At 42.7% G+C, this 14,478-nt stretch overlaps 1 protein-coding gene across 1 annotated transcript in view; it reads left to right on the forward strand.

Moving 5' to 3' along the window:
• The window catches only part of LOC311044096 (uncharacterized protein), an 86,807-nt gene that overhangs the window by 68,002 nt on the left and 4,327 nt on the right, over positions 1-14,478 (forward strand). The window contains exons 35-63 of the mRNA XM_084055517.1: positions 951-1,004; positions 1,247-1,291; positions 1,472-1,516; positions 1,835-1,942; positions 2,107-2,160; positions 2,451-2,504; positions 3,100-3,153; positions 3,460-3,567; positions 3,659-3,712; positions 4,206-4,313; positions 4,400-4,453; positions 4,649-4,702; positions 6,580-6,633; positions 6,788-6,841; positions 7,330-7,437; positions 7,615-7,668; positions 7,952-8,005; positions 8,205-8,258; positions 9,178-9,231; positions 9,317-9,370; positions 9,541-9,594; positions 9,844-9,897; positions 9,993-10,046; positions 11,237-11,290; positions 11,489-11,542; positions 11,642-11,659; positions 11,796-11,849; positions 12,218-12,280; positions 13,585-13,750. Coding sequence (XP_083911643.1) covers positions 951-1,004; positions 1,247-1,291; positions 1,472-1,516; positions 1,835-1,942; positions 2,107-2,160; positions 2,451-2,504; positions 3,100-3,153; positions 3,460-3,567; positions 3,659-3,712; positions 4,206-4,313; positions 4,400-4,453; positions 4,649-4,702; positions 6,580-6,633; positions 6,788-6,841; positions 7,330-7,437; positions 7,615-7,668; positions 7,952-8,005; positions 8,205-8,258; positions 9,178-9,231; positions 9,317-9,370; positions 9,541-9,594; positions 9,844-9,897; positions 9,993-10,046; positions 11,237-11,290; positions 11,489-11,542; positions 11,642-11,659; positions 11,796-11,849; positions 12,218-12,280; positions 13,585-13,750 — 1,849 coding nt within the window. The remainder of the gene's footprint in view (positions 1-950; positions 1,005-1,246; positions 1,292-1,471; positions 1,517-1,834; positions 1,943-2,106; positions 2,161-2,450; positions 2,505-3,099; positions 3,154-3,459; positions 3,568-3,658; positions 3,713-4,205; positions 4,314-4,399; positions 4,454-4,648; positions 4,703-6,579; positions 6,634-6,787; positions 6,842-7,329; positions 7,438-7,614; positions 7,669-7,951; positions 8,006-8,204; positions 8,259-9,177; positions 9,232-9,316; positions 9,371-9,540; positions 9,595-9,843; positions 9,898-9,992; positions 10,047-11,236; positions 11,291-11,488; positions 11,543-11,641; positions 11,660-11,795; positions 11,850-12,217; positions 12,281-13,584; positions 13,751-14,478) is intronic.

The raw sequence follows: 14,478 nt of genomic DNA on the forward strand, positions 1-14,478 counted from the left end.
AATGAAGCCACAATTCCTTCACATACAGTTCAACTTTGACATGCAAATCTTTGCACTCAACCAACATCTACACTGCTTTCACAGTGTTTTGCTTTCACAGGGGTGGGAACTATCGTTTTATATAAGCCCTATTTTGTTTGATATTGTATAGCTCTGCCAGAATCTACATTTTAATCCAGAGAGCGTGGCATGGTTCAGTCAGTCGTGAAGCAGGAGTAGATGGTGGCATGGTTCAGTCAGTCGTGAAGCAGGAGTAGATGGTGGCATGGTTCAGTCAGTCGTGAAGCAGGAGTAGATGGTACTGTAGAACTGTTTCCTTCATACAGATGTTGAGTGTTTTCTCCCATGCAAAATGCTAAGCTAGTGCACCTCACACCTGACAGATTAAAGCCAATCTATCTGTCTCTCAAGGACACGCAAAGGATTAAGCTCTTAGGGCCTTATCTTGCATGCCACCTTATCCCATATCCCGAAACGTTTTTGCCATTTTTTAACTCATTCACTGCCACAATTATTGCTTTCCGCGTTTGCCCACTGCCAGAGATTTTTCATTGAAAAAAAAAAAGTACTCAGGAGCCGAGATACAGAATTTTTAAGTTTTAAGTTAACAAGGAAGTGGATGGGAGTCTAGATCTTCGAAAAATCATATCTCCTTGGTCTTTGGGTCAAATTTGAAAAAAGAAAAACGTTTTTTTCGTTTTTTTACATCAGTGGCGGTATTGGTTAATTACGTCAATTACGTCAGAGGCAGTGAATGAGTTAATAGCCAATCTACAAGCTCAATGCAGATCGGCTAGTTGAATGATAAGGTGTAAAGCGGCATGCAAGATAGGGCCCTTACTGACTACTGGGTATATTCTGGTTATGAGTGCATTTTATTTCAAATTGAATTTATTTCTATTTTCTGTCTGTCTGTCTGTCTGTCTGTCTGTCTGTCTGTCTGCTTGAAGGGGGGAGCTGGTATCAGAGGATCTCCTGGTCTGCGAGGAAAGATTGGGCCTCCAGTGAGTATTTGCGTTGAATATTTCTGAGTTGAATATTTCTGAGTTGAATATTTCTCCCTTTCCCATCTGTCATGCCATGCTATACACTGTGTACTGTGTAGAAATGACTTCAAAACAAGACAAAAGATCTGGCCTATCTGGGCAGGAACATTGTTTTGTTGTTGCTGTTCGTAACAGACTTTTTACCATTGTAACATGATGATGATGATGATGATGATGATGATGATGATTATTATTCACAGGGTTTGCCAGGCTCCCCTGGTGAGAGGGGACCTCCAGGACCTCAGGTGAGAAAGTGATCAGTGAAGAAGTCAACAAGAGGTTGATGATAAATGAGTCATTAACCACAGAGCTGTTAGAAGGAGTCTAGCTCTTGTCCGTAGCGTTAGAAGGAGAACTCCTTCTAACCTCTAGCTCTGGACCAGAGCTAGTCCAGTTTCACATTATCTTCTCTCATTTCATCTCAGGGACGTCAAGGAGAGATTGGACCTAAAGGTGTTCGGGGACCCCTTGTAAGAAATAGAAACATTTAATATTCTTTATTACCTCTGGCAGGACATGGGTTCTATGTATAAAATGCATAAGTTTCATTTTAAAGTGCTGTAAATCCATGTTGGCAAAGCATTTTACAGGACAAGCATCACTTAAATTACACCAATATGTAGATTATTCACTTTAAAGAGCAACGGTCTTTAATAAGCTGATAACTTCAGTAGAGATCTTGGCTGAGTTTAATAGAGCATAAAAATGGTATTGGGAGCGAAATGCTGTTTTCTACTGTAAGGTGTGCCCTGAAAGGTGTCTTTAGTTTCTTTTCTGAATGGTTCCAGGGCCCAACAGGTCAGCCAGGTCCAGACGGTGGCTTGGGAAATCCTGGCCCCCCAGGGAGCCAGGGGCCTCCGGGGCCAACAGGCCCCGTCGGACCAATTGGGTTTCCAGTGAGTGGGTACTTTTCACCTTTCTCTGTTTCACCATAATCTAAATCAAATATTAACTGCTGTACAGTTTTACATTTGGTAAAGCGTGCACATTGATTATAGTTTAAAAATGAATAATAATATTTTTTAGTGTCTGCGTATAATGCTAGGGTTTTCTTCATCAGGGCCCAACTGGGCAAAATGGATTGATGGGTCACACTGGAGAAAAGGGACAGCAGGTAACACATGATTTTGTCTGAGTGATACATACTGTACATCCACTAACCCTATGTACTCCCCCAGGGCTCTATGCTAAGTCCGCTAGCATTTCCCTCTACACTTCACTGAAAATAGCTGGTCTACAAGCTCACAAGGCGTCGCAGCAACGCAACGCTTGTGAGTTTGTAGATCTGCTACTCTTTTCTGAACATTCGCCCCAGAATAGGGATGCTATAGGTTCCTGTTGTTGAGATTGAGAGCTACTGTATTCAAACCTTGCTTGTCATTGAGGAGTATTCTTCTTTTGTAGGGCACACGTGGGCCTGCAGGTGACGCTGGTCCACCAGGACTGGACGGACAGCAGGTTTGTTGGAGGCTTTGGGGACAACACTGACAGATTATTGAACATGGCAAATAAAGTGTTTTTGACTTCAATTTGTGATTCATATCAGCATATCGTCGCTGTCGGATGGGAACCTTGTATGTCCACTGTTACTTTTCAGGAAACTGAAAAAATAACTTGTCCACCTCAGCAATTCATCTCCCAGGGGTCTAGCGCATCGTAATGGGGACAAACTCCCGTGATATCGGCTGATACCGACTATAAGCCTCTCCTGACCTACTTCTTGTTAATACTTTTCATTGGTTAAATTTCCATAAAACCCACAGACAGACTTAATACTTTAAAACCTGACGTCCCTAATCCCTATTTTGACACGTCATTCATTATACGCAAAGACTTTCAAAAATAGCTAAAAATAGCCAATCTACAGTATAAGCTTGTAGATTGGCTATTCACTCTACTTTTGTGCAATGCTGTCAAATGACAAAGTATAAAATAGGTCATTATTTTATGAAAAAAACATTAAAAAGATGAAAGTTTCTGCCCGCCAGTGACCTGCTCTATTTAAATCAGTCACTTAAACTCATCGTTTATGGTTCCTGTGTGTGGTATCTAGGGTGCTCCTGGACCATCTGGAGAAGAAGGGAATACTGGAGCAAAAGGCAACCAGGTCTGTGGTTGTTATTACAGGAACAGTGTACATTGATCTGTATTAGCCAGGCAGATACATTTCTATTGTATTTACTAGGTATGAGGTCAAACTACTTTTTTAACTCAATAAAAAGGTAACGTTACTACAAAATACAGTAGGTTTCATACTAGCACAATGGATCGTACAGTATTAGGAGGATGTAAGCACAAAACACAATCATGGGAAGGGAATTAATAAAAGATGACAGAAAACCGCCTGCAAACATGCACATTTAACTCACAGAGAAATAACTGACTGGATCACATCTCCTTCCTGGTAAGACAGGGAGCACGAGGCCTTCAGGGACGGCAGGGGACTGAGGGGCCAAAAGGAGAAGCAGGGTCACAGGGCTCCCAGGGGACGCAGGGAAAGCCTGGGCCAAGCGGTGAAGAGGTCAGCCATCTTACTGTACCTACAGAGCCGCTGTTTAATGACTGGATGTCTGCTGGGTGATGATGACATGTTTCCTTCTTTTCTATCATAGGGAGAAGAGGGAAAACCAGGCATTGTGGGGGATCTAGGCCCTAAAGGACAAAAGGTTAAAACAAAAATATATATTGTCAATCATCAACTTAAAGCTCTATCATGTAATTTGCTTGTAATTTTGTCCAATCTGTATGGTTGCATTTGCTCTACAGTATCTCTGCTCTTTAATTGAGACATTTAGATGTCCAGGTTTGACATGACCTTTGACACAATCCTGTTTCTGATTTGACACAGATTTTGACCTAAATGTCAGCACTTGTGCAGGAGACCCGGGTCCAAATCCTGGGTAGAACATAGTTACTGTACATGGTATAGCTTTAAGGTAGTTAGGGTTAGGTACAGAGCACATTTCCATTGGTGGGTGTGTTATGTTGCCCTTTGGTCCACATGATGTGTTGTGCTACGCCTTTGGGGCATCATTTCGTACTGTATAATATCCACTCATTTTTAACGTTTACTAATCTGATTTCTATGTAGCTTTTTTGCTATTTTGTCACAAGACATACTGTTTCACTAAAATTGTATCTGTTTTTGTTTTTTGAAAGGGAGATGTAGGAAATCTTGGAGTTTCAGGGTTTGAGGGCCCCCCTGGATTACAGGGCAAACAAGGACAAAGAGGTTCAAACGGAGAGAAGGGTTTTGCTGGACTGATGGTGAGTTAGTTACCCATAATGCGTCTTCTTCTCACCCCTACAGTATTCTACTGAGAGACTTAATTTAGCTCTGATTATTTCCACAGGGCCAAGGGGGCTTGAGGGGGAAAGTTGGACCATCAGGTTTGATGGGACTACGGGTAAGAATTTGCTGTTGAATGTATATAGATATTGCACTATTACAAATTCTATTCCGTATTCATAAATCATGAGAGATGAATATTATTCATCTCTCTGTTGTTTCTGTTGCTGGCTACTGTAATGACCAGAATACCCCTGTGGGGTCAAATTTGTCTCTTAAATGTATGGCTTTGAACTTCTGTCTTTTTCCCCAGGGGTTTCCAGGCCTTTCTGGGATTCTAGGGATTAATGGGAAACCAGGACAGAAGGTAACTCATTTCAGTGAGACTATATTCAGCATAGCACTGCTATCACAGAAATGGATTTAGTATAGGGGATCTGTTATGATTTTACTTGAATCCTTGAATGCTCCTTTTAATAGTTTATTGTAGAGCATATTTCGTGACACTAGCGGCAATAAAACATATTCCACTTTCATGATAGTCTTTCAGAATACATACATTAAAATATGGCAGATTTTCTCAATTCCATAAAACTTGACTTTTGTTATCTTGTATGTAGAGTGATATGTAGTCTATTGTTTTGAAGTGTCACTGTACCCGCACCATACAGTGTGCGCTACAGTTTATGTATGGCATAGTGGCGCCTGGATGGTGCAGGGATAAATTTCCTGCCAACCACTGTGTAGACTCAAATTTTATTCCACCATGGTGCCTCCGGCTTGGCCACGTGCTCCAACAAACACATTTGGTCGTGTTTGCATGTGGTAAACCGGCAGGGGAGTGCATTCTGTCACTTAGCCTTGTTCCTAGCCTTTTCTCATGTCAGAGGAGAAAAGCCTGGTAACGACTTAATGCAGAGCGTGTCTATAGGACGGGACTTTCCCTGGAGGCTGTCTTTTTGCCAGACCCAGAGGGTCGGCCTACATGTGGCTTTGTCTGTCCCTCTTTCCCTCTTTTCTGTCCCTCTTTTCCTCTTTTCTGTCCCTCTTTTCCTCTTTTTTCTGTCCCTCTTTTCTTCTTTTCTGTCCCTCTTTCCCGTCCCTATTTTCCTCTTTTTTCTGTCCCTCTTTTCCTCTTTTTTCTGTCCCTCTTTTCCTCTTTTCTGTCCCTCTTTTCCTCTTTTCCTCTGCACACACGTCATGCGAAGTCCGGCCATTCAGATTTCAACCACTAGGGGTCTGGCAGTACCAGGTCTCCTGGTTCTAGTTTGACCAATCACAACACAGGTTTAATGCATGTAGAATGTAAACAGCCATAGACATATAAAGGTAGACGCCTCCTTCGGCTCTGAGGCATTGGTATCTCGGGCGCCATTTTCGCGTAGGCAAGCTGTAGGCAAACTTCCGTGTGTGTCACAGAAGGGGGCGTTCGGTAGGCCAATCAGAGGCAGGTGGGGGCGGGACAACTAGATTCTGACAAGTCTTAGAAAAGACGCACTGTGTTTGGCCAGTAGTCAACACGCTGTGAGAGCTGTGATTGGCCAGTAGTCACTTTGAGTGTCCGTTTGCCTACGCGAAAATGGCGGCCGCGATACGAATTGCTCCAACGAACTGCAGAGGCCAATGAGGTATCTAGGTTTCTATATCTATGGTAAACAGCTCTGTAAAGCGTCAACGTAACTTCCTTGGGCGGTACTTCCGGTTAGGCACTCAGAGTCTCGCAGTAGCAGCTAGGTCTCGCCCAGCGTGCTGTCACTGCACTAGCGACTCCTACAGGTTGGTGGGGGCACCTGTTCAGCAGGGTGCAGAGACGGGAGGGATAACGTGTTCCTCCACACGTGATACGCCCTCCTGGTGAAAGTCTAGCCTCGTAAACCACCCCCCCTCCGGAAATTGCATTTGCATTTGATTTCAGGAGGTGCAAATGCGATTTCCGTAGGGGGGTGGTTTGCGAGGCTAGTGAAAGTCCTCACTGTCAGGTGAAAAGAAGCGGCTGGTGTCTCTATGTGTATCGGAGGAGATGTGGTTTTCTACATCCAGTAGGGGTTGGCAGTGACTATACACATGGGGTGCATACACATGGGGTGAATTGGCAATGACTAAATTGGGGAGTAGAGGAAAACGGAAAAAAGGATGTATTTTATAAGGATCCATTTGAGCCAACACCAATAACAGAATCCTGTGATAAAATGCAGTGATATTATGTCAGTGTAAATGAGTAACTAAGACTTGTCTTTTCTCCAGGGAGAAGGGCGCCATGATGGTTTGACTGGAATCCCTGGAGAACCAGGTCTTAAGGTAAACCACAGCAAACCACAACTAGTAATTACATTCACTCTCATTGTATGATGAAAGAAGTTATCAAAATAACATATATATTTATGTATTGGCAGAATCTGTTTCATTTGTGTCCATTCATGTATGATTTATCACATACTCTCTCTGCGGGCAGGGGGTCACAGGGAGCAGAGGATTCAAAGGTGACTTGGGAAAACCTGGACCAAAGGTGAGTACTAGTGTTTCCAGATTTTGTGAGAGAAATAAGCAGTCAGGTCTAGGACAACAAGCCCAAAAGAAGCGACTATTAGGCCACATGAGCACTTTAAACTTATATATATTTATATATACCAGTCATTGCAACACTGATGAGTACATTGAAGATGTCATCATCAAAGCAACAGGGATGGTGGGAGCCTGAAGGTCAGAGACACAAGTTTGTGACAACAAAAGTCACTGGTTTGAATCCTAGAATGTGAATTGAAAATGCTCTTGCCTCCCTCAGAAACTACCATTGAAAGTGCCCTTGAACAAGGCACTCACAATTTGCACTAGTTGAGTCATTCGGTGTTTGTACTGGGTAGTTTCCAGGAGTACTGTAAATGTGTTTAACAATGTGATTACGATAAATGATGTATCAATGATTATTCAAGAGACATGCCGTTACAATGCTGGACCTATACTGTACAAGTGTTGAATTAACTGTCCTTTTCCCAGGGGTCAGCAGGAGCCAGGGGACGAGAAGGCGACACTGGTCCAAAAGGTTTTTCTGGAACTGATGGTCCCAGGGGAGATACAGGAGGAAAGGGGGAGCTAGGCGGGCTGGTGAGAATGAATAAGACTGTGTTAAATGATTTATGGGTACATTAGGTTGACGATGCCATGTGTAGAGTGGTGTTTTACTCAGGTGCAGGTTATAGAGTTTTGCTATCCATGTTTTGAAAATGGTGACAAGTGATGAAATTGAATAGATTTTTTAAAAGTTCCACTTTCTGTTTCCAGGGTCCCGAAGGTCTACCAGGTGACGAAGGACCTAAAGGTCTGGACGGGTTAGAAGTAAGATCAGCACCCTGGACATTAATTATTGATGCCCTGTACCGCCTTAGGCCATTGGGCCGTCATAATATACATTAATTTAAAAAATGCTGTTACATAAATTACAAAATAAAACACATGTTCATATGAATTTATATTTCTGTCGGTATCACCCTTAACAAACATATCCAGCCATAACAGGCTGTTGCCTATATGACCTACATTTATTCTGGCTAAATACAACATGCCATGAGGCATATCTCTGTTTATCTCAGCTTATGACTGTTCCTATCTCTGCATTTAGGGCCTGGCAGGTGAGGTAGGACTCACAGGAACACATGGCCCTCCAGGACCACAGGTCAGTGGTGCATGACTCTACACACACACACACACACACACACACACACACACACACACACACACACACACACACACACACACACACACACACACACACACACACACACACAGACACACACACACCAGACTTTTGTCATTAAATGTGTTGTGAACACTATGAAACAAAAGACACACCGTACTTTATCTGTTCTTTTCAGGGGCCAGGAGGGGAACCTGGTATACCTGGAAGACAAGGGCTGAAAGGTCAAAAGGTCACATCGGACTTCTCTGTCCATTTGTTAATTTAGAAATTAACCAATTATATGCCATATTTCAGTGGTTCTCAACCTGGGTCGGGATCCGGGTCCCCACATGATTTCTTTTTTTGGGGAGGGGCCCTGGATGACAGTGAGAGGACAATTTAAGGACTTTTAAAGTATATATAATACCTTCTTTTTTTTTACCATTACAGCATCAAAAGTAATCAACAAACTATACTATAAAAACTGGTCAAACATTGGCCAAATTGTCAAAGTATATCAGAACGAGGCAAATATAATTAAAATAGCCGATCTAAAAGCTCACTTGAGAGCTTGTAGATCTGCTATTTTCACAGTATTTATCTGTGGAACCGAGAATCAAAATGGAATGCCTCAACTCCTACATTCCAAGTGCTTGTCAGGGTGGGGGGTCCCCAATTCAAATATGATTATTTTGGGGGGTCACTGCCTGAAAAGGTTGCGAACCACTGCCCTATTTGATACTTTATCGTACAATGGTGTCACACATCTTAAATAGCAGATCTTGATTGTTTGATTGAATATTTAACTAACCGGTTTGGGAACAGTACAGGTAGTACAGTTAGGTAGTACAAAGGTTATGCGAAAAGGATAACGCAAAAAGCCCCGGGGGCTTGTTTCCATTGTGGTCCATAACAAGCTCCCAATGCGTCACATCAGCTATTTTCAATGTGAGCTTGTAGATCTGCTATGTTTTGCTATTTTAGTATAATCTCTTAACAGCTTTTCAGACTAATGACCATGTACGTGTGGATCTAGTATACTGTACATCATTTTTTTTTATGGGTATCATACTTTAGATCTCAGCACATGTAGAAACAATTAAATGTGTGTAGGATTTATCCAGATGTGTTCAGTGTTTAACATTATATATCACTGAATCACTTTCCAGGGAGATGACGCTGAAAGTGGAAGCCCAGGGAAGAATGGACATATTGGAAAGAGGGTAGGATTACATGCAGTAGCTTGCAATTTGAACTGATTATAAATGCGATGTGAGTCTCAAATCTGTGTTTTGTTCCCACACAAAGGGTAAAAGAGGAAAAGCTGGAAGTAGGGGCTTAAGAGGAACACGAGGAGAAAAGGTCAGTTCCGGCGTTTGACAATCAGAAAATCTGACTTGGTTACCCACCAGCCATTACCAGCGTTACATTTGACCTTTAATACAAGTTCAATGTTTTGAGCTCCCATAATGAGCTGAAGGTCAAGAGAGGTATCGCATTTAACGAAGGTTTCACTTGTTTCTGGCCTACAGGGGAAGACGGGAGATTTTGGTCCAGTCGGCCTTCCAGGAAGACAGGGTCTTTATGTAAGATATTTTTTGTCTCATCAGTGTCATCAGTTTTTGGGACGAATGTGTCCTCATTCTGTGACAAAAGGGTGCATAGCAAATAATTTATTCAGTAAAATCCTCAGTGTTAATTTATCCATTTTTAAATCTGAAAGTTAATTTGGGTCAGAGTCTATTTGGTACCGTTTTACACTGTTAACTTAATACTGAGGACTTTATTGTGTACCAGTTTGCAGTACTTATAAGTCTCTCTCTCTCTCTTTGAAGGGTGAAGCTGGAACACGTGGAGCAACGGGTGAAATAGGTCTTCCGGGCCTGAAGGCAAGTCTCTAGACTGACTACCATTAAGGAATTCCCATTAGACATTGATTATATATCTTGGTTATTACAGTAATTTCTCTACTCCAAATGTGCAGGGGGAGGACGGAATGCCTGGCCTGACTGGCCCTACTGGCGGAGAAGGGTTAAAGGTACCGCTATCACAAGTCATCCAAATCAGACACATTGATCATTATTGTTCCTTTCCAATATACTGTAAGGCTATCCATAACCACTTAAGCCATATATACTTTGTCTTATGACGAATAGTGAAAATATCAAGCTTGTAGATTTTCTTGTAGAGCTATTTTCTCCATTTTGGACATTTTTGGACATTTTTTAAAACTAGGGAATGCAAGGTGAAAGTGATTAAATGTTTTTTGAAGAATGATGACCAATGGGTATGTGTGGAAAGCCACCATGTTGGAGGAGTGTAAACAAAGGACACTGTGATCGTATCACCCTTTCTTCACGTTACTATTATCCCAACACATGAGAAGAGGGAACACGCACATTCAAACCCAACTTAGGCAGGTGCTGACCAGAATACACGACTAACAAAAGGAAGAAATCGGCTCGAGTTGAAACATGATCTTTAATTGCTCCCACAAGTGTCTCTTCATCACTTTTATTGCAACATCCCACAATCACACAGAGATTAGGCATCCTACTATAATTCTAGTAACCTCTGTCTGTAGTGGTGAGTACGTGAGTGAAGATACCGGGTTCTCCTCACTGGCTGGACCAATTGCTCTGATTTTGCACACAGCCATTGACCCTTACCATCTGAACGCAACTGTGAAGCCCGTTTTTCAATTTCATCAAATCTCAGCTTCTTATAGCGTTTTTGTGTCAAACACTGTCGCCATGGTTACGGGGCTGCCCAGCTATGGGACGAACTGCCTCCCGGGTTGCCAGATCATGTGCGCATATCCCCCCACGGATGCGCTGCGCCGACCGGGTATGGTCTAGTTTTCTTAATTTTGACAAAAAATCTTGTCTGATTCCTTTTAAAGCAATTAAACTAGTGGTCCATGAAGGGTTAACATCGGATAACACCTGATAACTACAGTACGCTCCATGAATTAGCTAACAGACATACAGTAAGCTTGCAGTAGGATAACTCTGAGAGTAACACCTGGATTCGAACCCTGGTCTCCCGTGTGGAAAACCAAACATCTACCGCTTATCCAAAGGAGAACCTCCCAAGGCTGATACAGTATATTAGGCGTCTGGCTTCAAGGCTGGACTACTCTGCTACATTTGACATTCAGTGATGGTCATGAAGAACATGATGTTCTCATACTTTGCGGAGAGTCTTTGAAATATTTCCTTTTTTCAGGGGATACAACGCCCTGTGGGAGAGCCAGGCAGAGCTGGACCAAAGGGAGAGCAGGTGAATAGATTTCTCAAAACAATGTCCACTTTGTTCAAATGCCTTTCCATAACCACCTCTAGAAGTGTGTATCTCTTGTGTACTGTATCTACTACCTACCTTATCTTGTTGCTCAGTTGCTAACTCCCTGGCTGGCTGTGCAGTATGTCAATAAGGTATAAAGCGGGTTACTGATCATAGAATTGATTTTGTCCTCAGGGGGATATCGGACCACCAGGACCGTGGGGCGGTCCAGGCCTACCAGGGCTGCCTGTAAGTCTCCTCTTAGGACTGGTGCTACACATGATGACATAGAAAGCTATTATAGTACACTGAATCAAGCCAATAGCTGTCTTTCTTTTCTCCCCACAGGGTTTGTTTGGACAGAAGGTGAGTATCAGAGAAACTAAACTAAAATGCCTACTCCTGTCATAATAACACAGAGTTTAATTAACTCTGCATACTCGTTGCCTACTTAGTTTGTTCATTCATTAAAGTAATACATTTCTAATTTTATTATTATCAGGGTCTTAAAGGTTTTCCTGGGCAACCAGGTCATCTCGGAGAGAAAGGCCTACCTGTGAGTACTGTACAAATGTCCTCATATTTGAGATTTAAGAGAAAATATTGCAGTTGAACAAGGCAGGGAATATTGTCACAAATCCTTGGTCAGTCTTAAACACAATCTGGTTTCTTTAAATGAAAACATGTGGTGGTAAATTCAATTGATTTTAAACGCTAACCAATACATTGAAATGAGCCAGATCACTCCATTTACTATGCGGTTAATTCACAACAGTATGACAAGCTGACTTGCATTCGAGTGGAAAATAAGAATTAATTCATACAAAATTGTATTACTTTTTAATTTGATATTTTATTTTTCTTCTGGCCTGCTGTCTTGAAGATTATTGTAATGACAAATTATACTGTATTTATTTATTTCAGGGTCCTCCTGGTCTACCTGGGCCTCGCGGGGACTCGCTGAACATCACTCTAACTCAGCTGAAGGTAAGTGTTGTGTTTGTGCTAAGAACTATGTTGCCAGGGGCACGGTGGCGCAGTCGGTAGCGCTGTCGCCTCACAGCTAGAAGGTCCTGGGTTCGATTCCCGCCAGGGACGCTGTGGGCGCTGGGGGCGTGTTCTCTCCTCCACGTCATCGGCGCCCATACCCTAGGTGGGGTTGGTGAAAGGGCCTACTCTGTGTGGAGTTTGCATGTTCTCCCCGTGTCTCCTAGGGTAGTTAATAAGGTCGTCACAGGCAGACCTGTATCCCGAGAGAAGACAGACTACGTATGCACCCACTGCACACAAAAGGAAGTGGAAACCGAGCTACACTTCCTAACCGTCTGTCCATTGTACCAAGACATCAGAGACACATACTTCCCACAGATTACAACCACACACAGAGATTTTGAAAACATGACCAATGACAAAAAACTCCCATATCTGCTGGGCGAAGTACAACAGTGTGTAAACACAGCAGCAAGATTCGTGAGTTGCTGTGATAGGAGAAGGATATCGAACGGAACACAACCACCCTAAAGACTAATCATTGTGTATATTCCTGCACTATACCTGCACCCAGTGATCTTGGTACATAGAAATTGATCTATTGAAGATTCTGACTTTCAAATGTACATTTTTTGTTTTGATTGTATTGCTGTATTGTTGTATTGTGCTTTTTGCTTTGGCAATGTAAACGTATGTTTTCTCATGCCAATAAAGCCCTTTGAATTGAAATTGAATTGAATTGAATTAATACCCTCACAAAAACATGTAGTAATCCTGGTCACTATACTGCCTCCCCCTGGTCAGCCGGGGCGCCTGATGGAGGAGAAGGGAACTGGTTGGAATAACGTGTTCCTTCCACGCGCTATGTCCAACCAGGGAAACTCCCCCCTGTCGGGTGATAAGAAGCGGCCTGCTTGCTCCTCATGCATTGAAGGAGGCATGAGCTTCAGCTTGGGCTCTCCCTAGGCTGGCAGAGGGTAGGTAGTGCCCAGGATTACATAGGCAATTGGCACTGGGTGAAAAAATATGGGTTACAAAATCGTGGGACAAAAATTGTATGAAAAAAAAAAAAAACTATGTTGCCTTACTGTTCTGTGACTGAAAGTTAAAAGGTTCAATTCTAAAGCAGTGGGCATGTCCATCAACAGCTATGTGTCCTTGAGCAAGACGCATAACTTCTACATGGGGTGTGAGGGAAATTGCAAAAAAAATAAGAATGAAAACCCACACGGCCACCTCAAATGTGTTTTAGATTAGGCTACAAATAATCTTTCTAAATCATTTTTCATCTGTTTTCTAAGGACTTGATGTATATGGCAGACAAGCCTAATTACTTCCTGGTCCAAACTTTACTGGAGTCCCTCCAGAGAGACCTGCGCTGGTTCCTGGATCCACCAGATGGCACCAAGGAACACCCAGCCACCACCTGCCTGGAACTCTGGCTAGCACACCCCAACTCCCCTAATGGTCAGAACATCACAGATCATAGTCGCATTCTGTACAGTAGTTTTTAGCCCCACTTTTTAGTCACCGCTAGTCTGTTCACCACTTTGGTCACATACAGTTCTTTAACCTCTATATTTTATTAGGCTATATTTAGATAGTCTTTGCTATCGTGGAGATGTATGTTTGTATTTGTAAGACAGTTTAATGTCGCAGATTAATACGTTGTGCTCCAGTGTGAGCTCCAGGACAGCAGAGCTCACAGGCGGATAGGATAAGTGCCGACAGTCAGTATCCGTCTCTGCTGGTTCTAACAGGTGAACACATATCTGCCCTATGAGTAGAACTCTGTTGCTGCTCATTTGCATAAAATGTAACTTTTCACAACTTTCTTTTGTTGCCAAGTCTTATCCAGTGTAGCACAGCTATCGGCTGCTTTGTCACTTGTTGCTTTTCCGCCTCCCTCTGTTTTCATTATTCAGACAGACAGACAGACAGACAGACAGACAGACAGACGGATATAGCCTAGGACAGATAGTGTAAGTACTTTGACACAGAGGGCATGGGGCCGGCATGGGAGGAAATGGTAGGTTTCCTTTGTGGTCTATGATAAATAGAAGAGGATATGCCACCATTTACACATAGCTAGTAATATTGGGATATGGAACATGCACAGTTAGAGGTCTGCTGTTTCGTAGATGATTGAGTGCAATCAGGCTTTGTTGACGCTGCCTTTTCTAGATGTGACTTGT

This window comes from Gymnoscopelus microlampas (assembly GCF_963454915.1).
Source record: "Gymnoscopelus microlampas genome assembly, chromosome: 4".
Lineage (NCBI taxonomy): Eukaryota > Metazoa > Chordata > Actinopteri > Myctophiformes > Myctophidae > Gymnoscopelus > Gymnoscopelus microlampas.